General features: G+C 41.8%; 1 protein-coding gene across 8 annotated transcripts in view; it reads right to left on the bottom strand.

Moving 5' to 3' along the window:
• The window catches only part of RBMS1 (RNA binding motif single stranded interacting protein 1), a 221368-nt gene that overhangs the window by 128854 nt on the left and 73824 nt on the right, over positions 1-18690 (bottom strand). For 2 of the 8 annotated variants that reach the window (XM_018063599.1, XM_018063583.1), the window contains exon 1: positions 4559-5018. The exons of the other annotated variants lie outside the window; for them this stretch is intronic. In XM_018063599.1, the coding sequence (XP_017919088.1) occupies positions 4559-4627 (69 nt within the window). In that variant the 5' untranslated portion in view covers positions 4628-5018. Of the gene's footprint in view, positions 1-4558; positions 5019-18690 lie in introns of those variants that run through there. 8 annotated transcript variants of the gene reach the window in all.

Raw genomic sequence — 18690 nt, forward strand, 5'->3', positions numbered from 1 at the left:
GTGTGCCACATGTCTTTGGGAGGCCAAGGAAAGGGAAGTGTCGTGAGGGCTACAGCTGTTCTTGACTGAGCTTCCGTCCTTTTCCTGGTAGCAGACAGAGCTTTTGACTCCAGAGACCAAGCTTTCACCAGCCAGGCCGTTTAAATTCACTACCTCAAAATTCATGACCTTTTCCTACTTTACATGGCCGTTGTGAAGATTAAATATAGCTGAAGTTGGGAAGGGGATATCATATATATCTTTAAATATTTATTGGCAGAGTGCTTTGGAAATACATTCTCAGAAACTTGGACGAGACAGTCTCCCCGCCACTCCTCCAAGAAAGGGCTTGAAAAGTATTACCAATATATGGTGAGCCCAGTTAACAGAAGACTCTAAAAGGAAGGAAAGAGCAAAAACAAGAAACATGTTTAAAACCTGACGTGAACTATGGAAAATGTAGTGAGATGCCAAAAGGGATACCTAGAGGAAAAACTGGATATCACTAATGATGAATTCCATACTTTCCAAATGGCTATGGATTCTTATTTCAAACATTACCTTGATACATAAGGACTACTGAATCACAAACACATCGGAATAGCCTAGTAGAGAACCAGGAATTGGTATCTTCCAGATACCAATTTAACAATCTGCTAACTTTTAAAAAAAAACCTCCAGTATCAGTGGCTTGAGGAGGTTTACTTTCTTTAAAACAGACAAACAAAAAACACAATAAATTGGAACTGGCTCAGTCAGTGTTCATTTAAACATTTCTCTGAACAACTTTAATCTTCAAACTTTAACAAAAATCCAATCTACTACACATAAATTGCTGTGAACAGAAACTGCTTGAAGAGGATTAATCACCAGCTTTGTATGTCATCCTCTAACAAGGCCAACCACTGAATCACTGTTGAATTCTTCACGTGCAGCTACACCCAGTTAATCTTCAAGAAAGCAGCAAACTATGTAAATCTATTTAAACTGAGGAGATAAGTACTTCACTCATCAAAAGTTAGCAACTCTTATCAAGTACAGCTATTGGTTGGCAAGATCATTTGGAAAGAAAAGAAATACATACACACAAATTCTTATATTCACTCCTCTACCCCAAAAGACCCAACTGCAAACCACCGGGCAAAAAAAGAGGACTTGCTCAAAACCCTAAACAAGGACATGCCTCAATTTGTAAAAAACCAAGCATATGACATAACTGAGTCAACCTCAAGAAAGCAGTTCCATAATGGAAGTAAGGAAACACGAAGGGGGAAGTACCTAATACAACAGTTGAAAATAAAATGGAAATACTTATTTTCTCTAATTAAGGCCTTTTCAGCACAAAGCACTTTTTCTACGGAAACATACTAAAATATTTTCACAATTACAGAAGCGGTTTTCATTTTGGTTGTGGGGTGTTCTCATATAATCAGACTAGGTTTGCTTAATATCCTATATCTGAAAGTCACAGTTAACAATAATTGGACACACAGGCTTTTCCACTGAGACTAGAGCCAGCAGTCTTTGCCTAGATACTGCCTCCTGGGTTATCACTCCACTCAAAGCATCTTACTCTGACCCGAGCCGAGCAGGTGTATTTCTAACAAGCTCGTAGGCCTGTGACACAGGAAAATCCTGTTTATTCTGGATGATGCCAGAGATCGGTGCTCCTTGATGCCCTCCACACTCAACACGGAGTAGGAGGAGGATGAGCATCACCCACTTCTGCTTTAACTGAAACTGGCTGACTCCGATATTTGTAAAGTTGTAAGAATAAATCGTACAATCATTCCATAAGCAATCCATTGACATTGCTGCCAATCCTCAATATCCTGAACTCACTATCCAAGTCATCCACGCATCATTCTTCACCTTCAACTCCCTTACCATCCCTCCACCCTGTACCCCAGCCCCCAGTCCAGAAAGGTGGGAGGAATCCCTAAACCAGACTTTCTGAGACTCGAAGGGTGATGGGCAGTGATGTGGAGAAGCTCTCTGCCAGTGTTCATTGAAATGTGCACGTAATAAGCAGGCTGCCGAGGTGTGGTAGTTTAAAGAGCTTGGCTGCCAGGGTCCAAATCCTGGCTCCGCACTTTGGGTCATACAGACTGAGCACGGAACTTAAACTATGTCTCGGTTTCCTCAACTGTAAAACATAAAGATATTATTACCTGCCCTGTAAGACTGTCAAGATGACTAAATGAGTTAATCCACCTAAAGCACTGAGAACAGCAATCCACAGGCTGCAAGATGCTCAATGATGGTTTGCCACTAATATATATGTATAATACAAATATGACTCTGGCTTATTTTTTCCAAAGGTGATTTTCAAGTATTCCTCACATTCAGTGTTTTCCTCAGGCAAATTATCTTAAATCAGCTCTAACAGCTTATTATATATTAAAATCAAACTGCACTATACACCTAAAACGTACCTATTCTTTCATCTAAATGAACAGAGTATTGTGAACTGAAAGGTGCAAGCTTGATATCACAAAATCTTCTAAGAAGCATTAATTAAACTTCCCATTTAGACTATGCCAGGATGAGATCACAAAGTCACTCATGGTAACCAGGTCCCCGCGCTGGAAGTGTGTTTTCCCAGTGAATGGCTAAATACTAACAAAAGAAACCTTTGACTCAAAATACCACTGGTACCCAGGGTCTTGTGTCTGTATAATGCCTACACATTCATTTCTTTCTTCGCCTATAGAAAAAAAGAGTCTGTTTGTTTTTCTGATTCAGTCAGCCCTTTTAGTCTCTGAATCTAAGGAGAGCCCAGTGAAAAGAAGAGCATCTTATCAGCGTGCTCCAGACCAGCAGGCTGTCCCCCTCCACACACAAAACCTCCAGCCCCTCACAGCAAAAGGCCTCGCCCTCAGAGCTTTTTCCCCATTTCAGAGCTAACACCCCGCCGGGTTTTGACAACAAATAAATGAATACACAAGGCCCTTACATAATTAGCCATCTTTTCAGGTAGAGGGAGGTGGGTGTGGGAGGAAGGTTCAGGAGAATATTCATTGTAAACTGGCTTGGTTTATGAAGTTGATGTAAGTGTACTGGATCCCAGGTATTTCTTTTAAATGAGGCCACAGGAAGAGAGTTCAGAGATGCCGGCTTCTGAATCTTGACAATTTTAGTATATACTTCAACCAAGTCACAAATGTAGATTTTTTTTTTTTTTTAATTAAAAGGAGGGACTTTTCTTAAGCCAGGTAAGTTTCATTTACTTGGGCAGGAAGGGAACACGGACTAGGTGTGTTTACTGTCTTTTTAAGGGGAAGCTAACAAGTGAAAGACACAAGGGCCAGAAAACAATACTTTTGGACACTGTCACTGTGTTCAGAAAATTAGGACCACTTTCAGACATACTTATGCTAAGACATGCCTTCCCTCCCCCAGAATGAGTCTGAGAACAAAAAGGACTAAACATAATCAATAACCCTGTGAACGCCTTTAGGAAAGCCACCAGGCATCGCTGTCATCTGTCATGATCTTAACAGAGCCATGGTCTGCATGGAAGGATACAGTTTGATTGAATCATTATGGGGGTAATAACTTAATTGATTTGTCTCAGTGGCTAAGGATGTAGACAAGAGATATATTATGGAAGAAAAATATCTGCAATCGTGTTTTTGTTTTCTCAACAAGCATCTTGCCACTGACCTCTAAATCAGTTTAACCTTTTCTAAACAGACCTGCACATTTTTTACATAATTTAAGGCTACGTTTTGTTTTTGCTGCTGCTGAAAGGCTCTGTGAGATTTATCACAACATGGCTTCAGTAACCTTCTTTTAAAAACAAAGATGAAAAACAAAACAAAAGGCTATGAATATAAGCTTCCAGCTCCACTCATTTTCCCGGCAGGGGATTTTGATCTAACCACTAAAGTGCCTTTGGAGTTCAATCTGTTAAAAAATGTATGAAACGGTATTAAAATAGGAAAAGGCATGTGTATGACTCAGGCTTATCCAAGTATCTCTGCAACTAGATGTCACAGGATTCCCCTTTGCTGTTGGAAACTGAAAACCTTGAGAAAGTGACAGCAGAAGTTCCTGTTTCTTTTTCTTTCTTTCTTTCTTTTTTTTTTTTTAAATATATAAATGGGAGGGGGGAGTGCGCGCGCGCGCACACACACACACACACACACACACACACACATATTGGTCTTCCGGGTTTAGTACGAATCGGGTAGGTTCTTTGAGGTTCCAAGTGAAGATTGTTGTAGCCCAGTGTTACGACTTATTATCTTACTCTTACACACACAAAGGTTTCCAGAAAAAAACCCAAACTTGTTGCAGAGCTAGGCGAAGCCCCCAGCCCGGAGCGCTCCTGCTCTCGCCGCGCCGCCGCCCCTTCCCCTTCCTCCGCGTCCTGCCCGGCCCGGCCGGCGGGAGCGAGGGCATCTCCCCAGCTAAGGTCAACGGCCCGAGCCGTCCCCGCGGGCCGCCTCCTGCGAAACAAGGTCACCGCCCAGCCCGGTCCCTCCGAGGAGGACAGCGGAGTCTGGCCGGGCGCTGCCGCCTTTTGTAGATCGGGGTGGCCGGCCTCCGCGCGGCATCCCCGCCGCCGCCTCACCTGCTTGCGATAGGGCGTCCTGCAGCTGCTGCTGCCCCCGGGGTTGCCGCTGCTGCTGGGGAAGATCATCGCGGCGGGCGCGGGCGGCGGGCGCGGGGCAGCCTCGCCGCGAGGGGGGAGGGCGCAAGGAGGGGGCCGGCCGGGGCCGCGGCCGCTCCGGGAACTCCCTCTCGCCGCGCGGCGGCGGCCGGCGGGGGCTGCAGCTCCGGGCTGACTTCTCCTCCACCCTCGACCTCCCGAGTAGCCTAAAAGTGCGGCGCGGCGGCGGCGGGCAGGACTCGGGCAGCTCGGGCGGCCGCCGCCCTGCGTGCCATGGACGGGAGTTCGCGCGCAGAGCTGGCGGCGCCGCGGACTCTCCCGGCGGCAGCGGAGGAGCAGCGCCGCCGCGTCCCCACCTACCGCGGCCTCAACCACCGCCCCGAGAGCGCGCCCGCCGGGGGCGGGGAGGCGGCCGCGCACCGCCTCGCGCCGCGCCCAGGCCCACCCGCGCCTCCCCGCCCTCCCGCCCGGCGCCGCGCCTGCCGCCCCGCCGGCCCGCCGGCCGGCCCCCAGGCGCTCCCTCCCGGGCTCGGGGCCGGGGCGGGGGCCACGCGGCCGGGGAAGCCGCCGGCGCCCCCGCTCCGGTGCAATGGTTGGGTCTGGCTCCCCGCATGCCGCACATTCCTTGGAGTAGCCACCCCCCCTCCTCTTTTTTTTTTCCTCCTAGATTCTTGGCCTCAGCACCCGCTGCAGCTTTGCACCCCGGCTCGAAGCCCCTTTTCAGGGCACCGGGTCGGGGATCACGCTAACACCTGAGTAGGAAGCCAGCTGGTCCCAGTTCTATCTTTTCTTTCATCCTTCCAAATTACCCTCCCCACCCCCCCTACCGTCCACCCTCCCAGAAAAGGTGCGGGCGATCACACCTACTTCAGTGAACACACCAGCCTTCCATCAAACCTCTGCAAATCCCCGTTCCCCCAATTCTCACGCGAAAATTTTAGAAGAGAAAATAAGTCTCCACTCCCCACCCCCTCACCGCAAACACGCACAGTAAAGTTCGTGCTTCATTCCTATGCCAAAGTTTGGCAAGCTTACCTTCGAGATGCCAAAATCAAATAGCGAAAATCATTTCAAGCCATCGGTTTAGCAAGCCTTCTCGAAAACTGGAGTACGATCCTTCTATATTTAATTATTAGATACGACACAAATGTGTTCCACTGAAGGGACACAGAAACTGCAAAACAGGGACAAAGGGAGGAGGTAGTTTCCTTTGTTTTTCAACTGAAATTATTTAAGGCGATTCAAGATGCCCCCACTTTTTTTTTTTTTTTTTTTCTGATCAGCTTTGCATTCGTTAGCATATCAAGCCCAGATAGCACCTGAGCAATGCAGATGGCCTCTAGAACAAGTTCCACAGGCAGTGTGTGGATGGGCCACTGGGACAGTTGGCCTGTTCAGCAGAGACTATCAGGGATAATATTACCACACTAAGCGGTCAATATTACAGCGTTCTTCCTTGGCCTCTGGCCTCTAACGCCTCCCTGGAAAGGGCCATCTGCCATGATAATGAAAACTCCTAACTCGGCTATGAAGTGAAGGCACTCAACTTCTGGCTGCCCTAAGAAAAACAAAGTGGGCCCTATGGAAATCGAATCTTCTAGCAAAGCTGTGACCATTCAAGGGTGTTACCAGCAGCAAGGAGCTGAAAAATATCCAACCTAGATACCCTTCCCACTGCTGACTTCCGGAACCACCTCGGTATACAGAGGGGCTCCGAACAGTCTCTGACAAAAGTGATGAGAACTAGCAAGTGTCACCTACTTAAAAACTATATACACAAACTATACATATAATTTCTAATTCTTCTTGTTAAAAAAAGAAAAAGCAGCAGTAGTAAGCTTACTCTAAGCACAGCACTAGGTGAACAGTTTGGCAAGTAAGAACTTGCTAGGTAACATTCAGAGAAACGTATCTGTTGTTTTAATTGATTGAATAAAAACAATGCAACTAACATTCAGTTCTGTGTTAATATATATACTATTTAGGACTACTCCATGCCATTTTGGCTGCTCCTTTGCTGTCTCCAGGCACTAGGTCCTTTACCACAAGTCATCAAACACCGGTATAAAATAGAAGGCTTTAGGTAGAACTGTTCAAGTCATAGATGCCTTTTGCTGAGAACTTAATGCCCAAGACCCCAGCAGTTCAAACCTGTCATCTATGGAAAAAATTCCATGTACAACCTCAGTTGTCATGACTGGTCTCTTAGGAAACCACAGTCTAAACCACAAAAGAACAGCATAGATTAATTTTTCTATGGTTCTGCTCTAAGGTCATGATGCTTTGGATATTGTGCTCTTCTAGAACAGGAAGACTTGATTTGATACCCTGCAGTTGTTTTACAGGGTTAAGACAAGATTTTAAATGAGAATACAATTTAAATTGGACTACAAGAGCCATTCTAATAACTAGGTAACTAAAATATACTAAGAACATTAAAAATATCTCAAGGACTATTTTTAAGAATAAAAATGATACCTAAATAGCAACAAAACAAAATGTTCTATATGGTGGATGGCATAAAAGGAAACAAGGAAAGGTGTATATTTATACAATGTCTACAAGCCAGGATTCAAAAGTTCCAGACTCAGGAAGGTACTACACACTTAACTAAGCACTGCAAAGAAAAGAGAAGATAGATTTTCCACCCTCAATGACTATAAATGTAAAATAAACAAAGTCACTAAAACCCAAATAATTTCAACCTAAAAGAAATAACAAATATTAAACCATATATATATATAATATATACATATATAATCAATTATAAATATTCACAAGTGATTATTTATAAATGGCTATAAGAAGAGACATTAGTGAGATTCATCTAGGAAAGTATATTTGACCTTTGAAAAAACTATATTTTAGGACAAAGCAAGGAAGCACTCCAGAGAAACTCTAAGTTATCGTGGTCAGAATTAGAGCTTTGGAATCTGCCCAGTAGATGCTCATCTTCCTGAAAGGGAAACTGAGACTTTGTTGAGTGGGCAGACAATATCCTCCACAGCCCAGCTCAGCTGGTGGGTAAAGCTGTGGGAATCTGACCCAGGAGCAATCAATCCACAGATAGGCCAGTGACCTATGACATGGCTGGGACTGAAAAAATGAGCAGAGCCAATCAGATCCTCACCCCTGGGGAATCTGATTCAGAAAACTGAACCAGTTAGGGAAGGGGCAGAAACTGCAACAGTGCCAGGGGTAGAACTGAGGCCACAAAAAGCCAAAACCATACGCAAGCCAAGGTTATGAGGAAGCAGAAACTATGAGTAACAGGAAGCTGACTGGCAGCAAACGGAGAGGCAAGCAGATGCCAGGAGCGGGTGAGCACTTGGCGGGGACATGATGGAGTCCCTGAAGCTGCTCTGGCTCTTCAGACTGACAACAGCCCCTCTGTGTGTATGGGTAACCAGCCCCACCCCTCGTTCTTCAGATAGCTTAAGTGAATCTGGACTTTGCAATCCAAGGGACAAAATTAAACAGCCAAACCGATCTGGCTCCACATTTCAGCTTTCCACTGACTAGCCACATGGCTTTGGGCAAGCCAGTTAACCTCTCTGAGTCTCAGACTCCTCGCTGACTGTCCTAAGTATATCTATGGTACTCCAACCAAAGTGCCCCACTCAATAAATGGCAGCTATTATTATTGTTTTCCCAGGTTTTATAGTGGTGGCTTGTAGACTTCAGCAGGTATACTGTGTAAATAACTGCTATTAGTAAGGCTGGCTGATCATCAAAGAGAAGGAGCAAGGGAGCAGGTTGAATGGACAAGTAAAAAAGACCAAATTTAGCTAAGGAGAGCCTGTGTCTTTGAGAACTGTTTGCTGAATGGCTGAATGAAGATGCTTTCCAAGGCTTAATCCTAAGAGGTTAAAAAAAATGTCTGACAGAAGGTCTGTTTCAAGAGCCTAGGTGAACTCAAGGTTTTCTCCCACGTTTGTTTTTGTCCTGTTTCCTTTAAAGAGGTTGTATGTTGGACCAGGGCCATTTCTGTATGAATGGGAAGACTGTGCGTGCTATCAGAGATCACACCGTGAGGCAAAAGGAGGCTATGAATGAGGCTAATAAGGACAGTGCCATCAGGACATGCAGGAGCCTGCAGCCTCGTAGAGGAGATGAGATTTCGCGACTCCCAAGTGTTTGTAAAGCCACAGTTTGAGAATCTGAATTGAGAAGATATCTGTCCCATAGAAATATTTTGAAAATGAGACTTTCATTTATAAATTTCACATCTCATTTCACTTTCACAACAACCCTATGAAGTTGGAAGGGTTATTAGGCTTCATTAACTTATGCAAGGAAAACAAGTGAAGACTCACTGACTTATCCATAGAGTTAGGAAGTAGCAAGCAAATGTTCAAACCCAGACTGAGTGAGGGTTAAAAGATCCTGTCCTGTGCTCCTTCAACACTATAAAGCTGGGACTCAAAAAAGCCTTATAAATAATGCTCCAATTCCCAGGTGAGTACTTGTAACCCCTACAGCACTGAGTTGCTGGACACGAATAATGCAAGGCATTAAGTGATAAGTGCCAGCCAAGTGGTACAATTACGCACTGTGCAAGTCCACTGCAGGGTGAGATCAATACAGGATATAACAAGGGCGTGGGGAGCTCAGCTGTATAAATGTTTTGTTTGACATTCAGAAAGAAGCATTCTGCAGATGAGAAAAACAAAAATGTGTGTGTGTGTGTGTGTGTGTGTGTGTGTGTGTTTGTGTGTGTGTCTGTATAAGAGAGAGAGAGGGGTGGTATGAGAGAGAATGTAGATGTGGGGTGACTGCAATTGAAATCGTCACTTACCAATAAACTCCTTAAGCCAGAAGGAAAATCAAAAAAAGGTAGGGGAGGCTCCCATTCCAACACGTGTTGCTGAGCCTCAAATAGGAAAGAAAGAAGACCTTGAATAAAATTACTCAAAGAAAGTGTGGTGGGAGAGCTATACTTTGAAAGAAGCCAGGAAAACAGCAGTGGGGGGCGGGGGGCGGGGCGCACATTGAGGGGTGTAGAGAAGATGTCCAATGAGATAAGAATAGAATACCTCTGCCAACAAGAGAGCAGACCTGTGGTAGGTTCTAATCCTCGACTGGTGCTAAGGCATTTCAAGCACCCTTTTTTATCTGAGTCACATTAAAAACAGAAAATAAGAGGGGGGAAAAGTTATCCAACATTATCTTACATTACAATATTTAAGGAATAAAATATAACCACATAGTAGGTGTTAGTGTAACTTAAAAAAATGTGTTTACATTTGAGAGTCTCTATGTCTAAAATATAACAAAAGCCTCTAGCTCCCAGCAAAGCAGGAAAAAAAGAAAAAAAAAATGAGGTCAGCAGATTCTTCAAATTTCTGTTCTTTCTTGATACAAAATAGAGTTGATAAAATATCCTATTTCTAAAGGAGCAGCAATATTTTCTATTATTTGCTATTTTGCTTTTTAAAAATTCTACAATCTTATTCTAGACCTAAAGTCTCCCAGGACACATATAAAATCACATGTGTATAAAAATGAAACTGCTATAATAAAACAAAACTATAGTTCTATAGCTATAATCCTGGAAGACATATAGAACAACATAAACATGGCCAAATTCTGATGAGTCTTATCAGAAGCAATATTCTAATGATTCTTAAATTTATCCTGGTGAACAAAACAGAAGAAATGGGCTTTGCCCTACTGCAGCTTCTCTGTATGGACTAATAAATGTCATTTATTGAGTAACTACTATATTCTAGGCATTTTTCTCAGCAAGTTCCTCTCTCCTGCCCTCACTCTCTCTCTTTCTCTCTCTCTCTCTCACACACACACACACACACCATGAGAGAATAATAATTAGCCCATTTTACTAAAGGGGAAACTGAGGCTCACTGTTAGCCTTCCCTGATGGTTCAGGCTTAAATAACCTTTCCAAGGCCACAGATCCAATATGATAGAGCTGAGGTTTGAACTTAGGTCTTTCTGAATCCAAATTGCCTACCCCCAATGATAGTCCTGATGACTATTATTACTATGATCTACAGTTCAAATCCAAACCCTGTGGGGAAAAACCTAAGAGCCCAAGCCTGGGTGTGCATCTAAGCTTCACCGATTACCAACTACATGACTTGGGCAAATCACTCTTTAAAAGATAAGGAATTACACTGAATTTCCATTCAGTTTATTACAAAGACAAAGTTTCCAATATTAGATTACATACTTAATAGTACAAATACACATTCTGACCCAACCTAGCTCCTGTATCTTATTCAATTAATGTTTGCTAAGATGTAACTCCTCTTGCAACCACTAGTCTTATTCTCAGGGATAGTTGGTAGAATGGAGTTGGGAGAGAAGCAGAAAAGAACCTGGGATGGTGATTACATAAATGGTATTCCCAAAATCCTGAACTGAAACTGAGAATCGAATTTCCCTCACAATCTAGTGGGAGACCATATTCGAGATTAGCTTCATTATGGGACTCATAAATGCTTATTAGACAACTAACATCCTAATCATCATTTGGGATATTTATTTCTGTGGCACAACATCCTCTAAATTTCAAACAAATAATTTATACTTAAAAAAATTTTATGTATAGCCTATCATAAATTAGTTACTTCCTTGCTCTTGCAGATTAGTTAATAAAATCAAAGCTCACTCAAATTCCTGGCATAAGTTCTCTGTAAGTTAAATTTCTTTCCTATGGTTTTCTATAAAAATAGGAAAAGAGTCTGTAGTAATCAGACTATGTGTAAAGGATAAGAGCTGAAGTGAGGCAGGGAGGGGGTGATGTGCTATGGAAACAGCTAATTACATTCACCTCTTCCTACATGACTTGGGAAGAGACAGAAAGTACTTAGGAAGTCAACAGAATTTGTGAAAAACTAGAGCCAAAAAAAAAAAAATCTCTAAATCATGAAAAACAAAACTCAGATCTGGAGTAACCATCACCTTTCCATAGGTAAAAATCAACTGTTTGAATGAAAATTTGGAGAGTACAGACTGAACAACTACCTTGGACAAACAAAACCCTCATATAAGCCAAGAATGACAAAAGGCATAAGACATTCCTAAATGCTGGGAGACAAACAATGTCTATGCAAAACCTGGGATCCACAGCACAGATTAGGGTTTAAAGCATTCAAAATACAGAAGAAAAAAAACAATAAAACAGTTTCCTTTCTCTTTAGTTGCTAAGAAGACCATTAAGTTAATTTTACCTGAAGAGGAGGACAACAGAATAATAAGTGAGAATGCTAAAAAAGCTTCTATTCTCCACTAAATTATAAATGTTAAGGTTCACATAAGAAAATATGAAATTAGAAGTAAATTTCTATTCAGAGGGGGTAGATGAAGACAAACTTTCAAGTAATAGCATATTTAGTTAAGAGTACTGCAATGGGCTACATAAGGAGCTTATAAAAATTCCCTACCCTGAGTGTCTTTAAGAAATGACTAGTTCTGGTTCTCTAATACACTTAACATATGGGACAAACAGATGACAGACCTGTGGCAAACTGATACTCCCCAAGCGAAGAAAAGGCAAGGGAGGAAACTCTGATATCGTCATGACAATATGACTGATCATGACGTCAGCAGTTCCTAATTCCAAACTATAAAGAACACTCCCAGAATGCTGACAGCACCCTAAAAAGATCCTCCCAGAACCACCCTTCCTTCACCTCCCAATCTAATATGTAATCTACTGGCAGATTTGCTGAAGTTTCAACTAAAGGATTATTAAACGTTAAAATCCTGTGAAAAATTCTTCTAAATTGGAGGAAGCACTAGGAGGAAGACGTAGATAATTTCTGAGGACATTTTTCAGACCTGTATGTTATACTGGGTTTCCCCAGTGGTTTAGCAGTAAATGACCTACTTGCAATGCAGGAGCCTGAGAAGACGAGTTAAGATCCCTGGAGGAGGGCATGGCAACTCACTCCAACATTCTTGCCTGGAGAATCTCATGGACAGAGGAGCCTGGTGGGCTACAGTCCATAGAGTTGCAAGAAGTCAGACATGACTGAAGTGACTTGGCAGGCAGGCAGGCATATATTATATTATTTTGTTATATTTTATTATATTATTAAAATGTTATAATTTACAAAATGCTTTATTGTACATCTCATTAGAGTCTCAGGGAAGGTGGCAGGGCAGGCATGATCCACTTTTTTTGAACAGCAGAGTGAGCCTCAGGTAGGGTTAAACAATTTGACTTAGGTCATGAAGCAGGACCTCAAGGTTGGAAAGAATAATTAAATGCTAGTTCCCATGCCTGACGTATAATAATCACTCAAGAAATAAATCAATATAGAATAATGCAACTGTCTCTCCTTCAGTTCAGTTCAGTCGCTCAGTCGTGTCTGACTCTTTGCGACCCCATGAATTGCAGCACACCAGGCCTCCCTGTCCATCACCAACTCCCAGAGTTCACTCAGACTCACGTCCATCAAGTCGCTGATGCCATCCAGCCATCTCATCCTCTGTCGTCCCCTTCTCCTCCTGCCCCCAATCCCTCCCAGCATCAGAGTCTTTTCCAATGAGTCAACTCTTCACATGAGGTGGCCAAAGTACTGGAGTTTCAGCTTCAGCATCATTCCTTCCAAAGAACACCCAGGGCTAATCTCCTTCAGAATGGACTGGTTGGATCTTCTTGCAGTCCAAGGGACTCTCAAGAGTCTTCTCCAACACCACAGTTCAAAAGCATCAATTCTTTGGCACTCAGCTTTCTTCACAGTCCAACTCTCACATCCATACATGACCACAGGAAAAACCATAGTCTTGACTAGACGGACCTTTGTTGGCAAAGTAATGTCTCTGCTTTTCAATATGCTATCTAGGTTGGTCATAACTTTCCTTCCAAGGAGTTAAGTGTCTTTTAATTTCATGGCTGCAGTCACCATCTGCAGTGATTTTGGAGCCCAGAAAAATAAAGTCTGACACTATTTCCACTGTTTCCCCATCTGTTTCCCATGGAGTGATGGGACCGGATTCCATGGTCTTAGTTTTCTGAATGTTGAGCTTTAAGCCAACTTTTCCACTCTCCTCTTTCACTTTCATCAAGAGGCTTTTTAGTTCCTCTTCACTTTCTGCCATAAGGGTGGTGTCATCTGTATATCTGAGGTTATTGATATTTCTCCTGGCAATCTTCATTCCAGCTTGTGCTTCTTTCCTTGGACACCATGAAAATGAAAGTGAAAGTTGCTCAGTCGTGTCCAATTCTTTGGGACTCCATGGACTATACAGTTTATGGAAGTCTCCAGGCCAGAATATTGGAGTGGGTAGCCTTTCCCTTCTCCAGGAGACCTTCCCAACCCAGAGATCGAACCCAAGTCTCCCACATTGCAGACAGATTCTTTACCTGCTGAGCCACCAGGGAAGCCCAGAAATACTGGAGTGAGTAGCCTATCCCTTCTCCAGCAGATCTTCCTGATCCAGGAATCAAACTGGGGTCTCCTGCATTGCAGAAGGATTCTTTACCAACTGAGCTATCAGGCAAGCCCTTGGACACCATGACTGATAATAAATTAAATCTATCCATATTTAGCCATTTCTTTTAGAAGGTTCTTTGTTAAACAGCCTCCAAATCTGAATCTATTCATTATATTCCTACCCCAGGACTTGAATCTGTGTCTTCTATAGATTGTATACAGCTTTTTTCTGTATTCTACAGTGTCTGACCCATAAAAGTGAGGGTGGAGTCATCTTACTTTGAATCTTAACAATCTTGTAAGATTGCTTAAATAGTCTGTAAATCTCTAATGAGTTCCTTAACCCACTGTTCTACACATAGTCCGTTCTGCTGGAGGTGTGAATGAATGAGGAACGATAGCTTTCTTACATAGTCACACACAGGGAGAGACACACAGAAACACACACACAAATGACAAATGATGAATTTCATCCTCTTTTGAAAATGATCATGAGGTGAAACTAGAAAGAGATGAATGTGAGAAATGGAGGGATCAAAGTTTAAAGAGTACATTTCACAGGTTATATTAAGCATGATAAATTTGCATCCTAATCTTTCAATCACTTGGGATTCTAAGAGAATGTTGCATTTTGCATTTGTATGTTACTTATTAAGGAAATGGGATACCACGATCAAATGGTTTCTCTCTTAACCTCAACTACTACTGTCAGAATAAATCTTGCTTTACTTTTGAAGGGAAAGTGAAATGTCCGACAAATCTCTGAGATCAGTTTCCTATAAATATTTGGATATAAACTGTATGTCATGCAATCTAAGATGCCACTGATTATAATATGCTTAACGACTACTGAGATATTAACATTTGAAAAAAATGGACAACAGCAATTAACAGAACATCATGAATTAGAAGATGCATCCTGATTTCAGCTATGCTGAAATGTGAAAAAAGTGAGCACTAGAATCTGTTCAGAATGGCACACAGGTGTGTGAAGACAGTGCATGGATACCGTGCACACACATGTTCATCTTACAGCTTAACTCCAGAAATACATTTTTTCAAACACTCATTTTTAACCTTCACAAGAACCCAGAGCTACTAGGTGACTGCAAGCAAATGACTCACACAGTCAGTTTTTCCAAGACCTGACTGTGTCTTACTAGTGAGCACAGCCTCCGCGAGTCAGAATGAGAAACTTAACCCTAATCTCACAAAGGAAGAAACAGCTGTCAGCTTCCCTCTCAGCCACCCCACCTCCTATCACCTCAACTTCTACCCCTAGTGCTTTAGAGACGCAGCACATTTATATAAGAAAAGTGAAAGGAGATGAGCTTAATCTGTAGACATTTATCAGACTTCTCCACTCCACGTCTTGTTATCAGTGCTCTAAAGCTGTCAATTACAAACAAAACTTAAGAACATTCATCCCAGATGTTACTTCTTTACCAAGTTTAAGGCACACAAATGCATGCAAGTGGACACACACACTCAAAAGGTTGTTCAGGGCTGTTCTGGCACTTAGCATCAATTCCAATCTAAGAGTCTACCTTTTAGCAAAGCCTGGAGTAGTAATTCTCAGTCGTCCAGCACTTCCATTTGGAAAAGTAATTTTTATGTGAATCAGGTAAATCGGATAGAAAGACATATCTAAAATGGTTATCACAACTCTTAAAATTGATATGAAATTACAAAGTGAATCAAAAGCAATAACTTAGCAGGTGAGATGACTCAGTTATAGAAAAATATATAAATGGTTCACACTTAGAGCAATGACTTAGTAGCTGTTGGTATCCTAGGGCTCAGTTTGTTCAGGAATCAACCAAGTCCCATTTCCTCCTCCTTCCTCATGCACCTTTCCTTTTAGTCATTTCATTGCTGATGTGAAGATAAAACCAATAGGAAAAAGTGAAACAACTGGTCAACTTATTAATTCACTTGAGGTTGGCCAAAATGTTGGTTGGAGGTTATCTATGAATTTCATTTATCTGTAACTTCTCCCTTGTTATAAGAGAAAATTATAATTGATTTCACACTGAATATTACGTTATAGAAATTATTAACACATCCACCCACCAATATATTCTAAGCCCCTAACTCAGGACCTGGCACACACTAGGCATTCAAATATTGGTTTAATGAATAAATAAGCAATATGTTTAAAGTGCATGAGAGTCCTTTTGAAACAGATATTATTATGTCCTAAAGTACAACCAGCTTATGATTTTAAGATATGCTAATTCAATGACAGATTATAAATTTGAATTTACTAGCTAAACTTCTTCAGTATTAAAGAATATCATTCCAGCTTCTGTAATGCATGATTTCTTGAGTGATTTGAAAATATATTCTATTTCGGGGCTCTTTTAAGAAGTTTTAGACTTCATTTAAGCTATTTACCAGGGACATCATTTAAGTAAATCAGGGTACAAAATATTGCAAATCATGGTAGAGACTTTTTCCCATTTCTATACCTTGTCTCCTTCCTTTTTAAAAAAATATATAATTTAAGTTTTGATAATTACCAAATTTTTAAAAAGCAGATATACAAACTCTTATAATTGAAAATCATGTAGAATGTTTCATTCTATCACATGACACTTGAATTATATCACTAAATAAGAATAGGCAAACTGTTCATAATTGTTGAAGATATTGCCTCTACTGCTGCTGCTAAGTCGCTTCAGTTGTGTCCGACTCTGTGTGACCCCATAGAAGGCAGCCCACCAGGCTCCTCCATCCCTGGGATACTCCAGGCAAGAACACTGGAGTGGGTTGCCATTTCCTTCTCCAACGCATGAAAGTGAAAAGTGAAAGAGAAGTCACTCAGTCGTGTCCGACTCTTAGCAACCCCATGGACTGCAGCCTACCAGGCTCCTCCGTCCATGGGATTTTCCAGGCAAGAGTACTGGAGTGGGGTGCCATTGCCTTCTCCAAGATATTCCCTCTACTTGAGTGTATATTTGAAATTTTTCATAATTAAAGTATTTTGAGATGATACAGTGTACTAAACGCCTCGTGAGGTTGATTTTCAGAGGACTGCAGAAACCAAGGCAAATTGATTCTTGGTGCTCCAACATCCAGGAAGTTTTCTTTTAAATAACTAGTCTGTCTCTCCACTTTGCTCTTTTCTCCTAAAAAGAGAAAAACATTTAAAAAGTTGATATATGAGACTACAGTCTGAATAGTACAAGAGTGACAGCAAACCCGCTGGAAAATGCTATCTAATTCCAAGTGATGAAACATATCTGGATTCAGTCAGTTTCTACGGTCGACAGGGAAAATGCCCATCTTCTAAATCAGCAGTCCCTCTATGGTCCTTACCGATTCTCTTTTCATTTTCATCCTTACTGATTCTCTTTTTCGATATCTTATATCCATTAGTTTCCTCAATCTAGAACTGCTGGAATCTCTTCTGTTTCTCCCTCTAACCAGTCCTTATTTGTTCCAAATTGATGTCTACATTGCTTCTAAAATACTTTGTTATGACCTCTTTGGCCATATCCCTGTACTTCCTAACACACCCACATCAAGTGCAATTTCTGACCATCCCCGGTAAAGCACTCTTTCTAACTCCTTTCCTCCTTTACCTCTCTTCCGGCTACTATTTGTGTTTTGGCTGCAGATGAACTCACTCTTTTCTGGCTCTGAGTTTTGCCAGGAAACAGCCTCTGTTTTTCCATCAGCCAAACCACATTCATCCCTCCCTCTGTTTGCTCTGTTGAAATCACAGCTCATGGTCCACCCCCTCTGAGTTTTTCCTACTTTCATCTATTTTCCAAGACCTCTCGCTATATTTTCTAAGGACTGTATTAAATAAATGCCTAAGTTAGGTCAACCTGATGTCTTTACATTGTAAACTCCTCTACTGATGAAACCATGACCAAGATTTACCATGTACTCTCCACTATTTACTATGTTAAAAGGCTTCCTGTGAGCACTCAGCAAGTACTTATTGGCCTGGCTTCACCATAAATCAGTTGTTCTTAGTCTCTTTTCCAGTCCAGCACACCTGAGGAATACTGTATATTCTCATCAGTCACTGTGGCTTACTTCTATATGATTCTGTGTCAAAAAGGATGAGGATATACACTCCCATCCTTATCTGAAAAACACTGTTACAAATAATGAACCAGAGAGTAAGTTATAGGAACCCAGAAAAAACAAGCATTTAACTTCAGCTCTACTTATACAGAGAGAGATAAAAGAGAGGGGCTTCCCTGGTGACTCAACGGTAAAGAATTCTGCAGTGCACGAGTTGCAGGAGACACGAGTTTGATCCTTGGTTTGGGAAGATTCTCTGGAGAAGGGCATGGCAACTCACTCCAGTATTCTTGCTTGAAAAATCCCATGGACCGAGGAGCCTGGAAGGCTAGTCTATAGGGTTGCAAAGAGTCAGACACAACTGAAGCAACTTAGCATGCATGCAGACATAAGACATATGTCTATAACTAGTATGTTACAGAATACAATGTTTTGTTCTTTTTTGTAAAAAAAAAAAAGTGCATAAAAATTATAGCCTCTTGACATAAGAGGCTTTGGTACTGATGAAATGTTTTCTCAGGTAAGGATTTATTTTATTATTACCCAAGATGGTACCGAAATGTATTTCAGAATGACTAAAGCAGCTGAGAATTACTTTCTCCTCATGACACAATTTTCCTTGAAATTCCAGTGGTTAATTCTGTC

Source organism: Capra hircus, chromosome 2 (assembly GCF_001704415.2).
Source record: "Capra hircus breed San Clemente chromosome 2, ASM170441v1, whole genome shotgun sequence".
Taxonomy (NCBI): Eukaryota; Metazoa; Chordata; class Mammalia; order Artiodactyla; family Bovidae; genus Capra; species Capra hircus.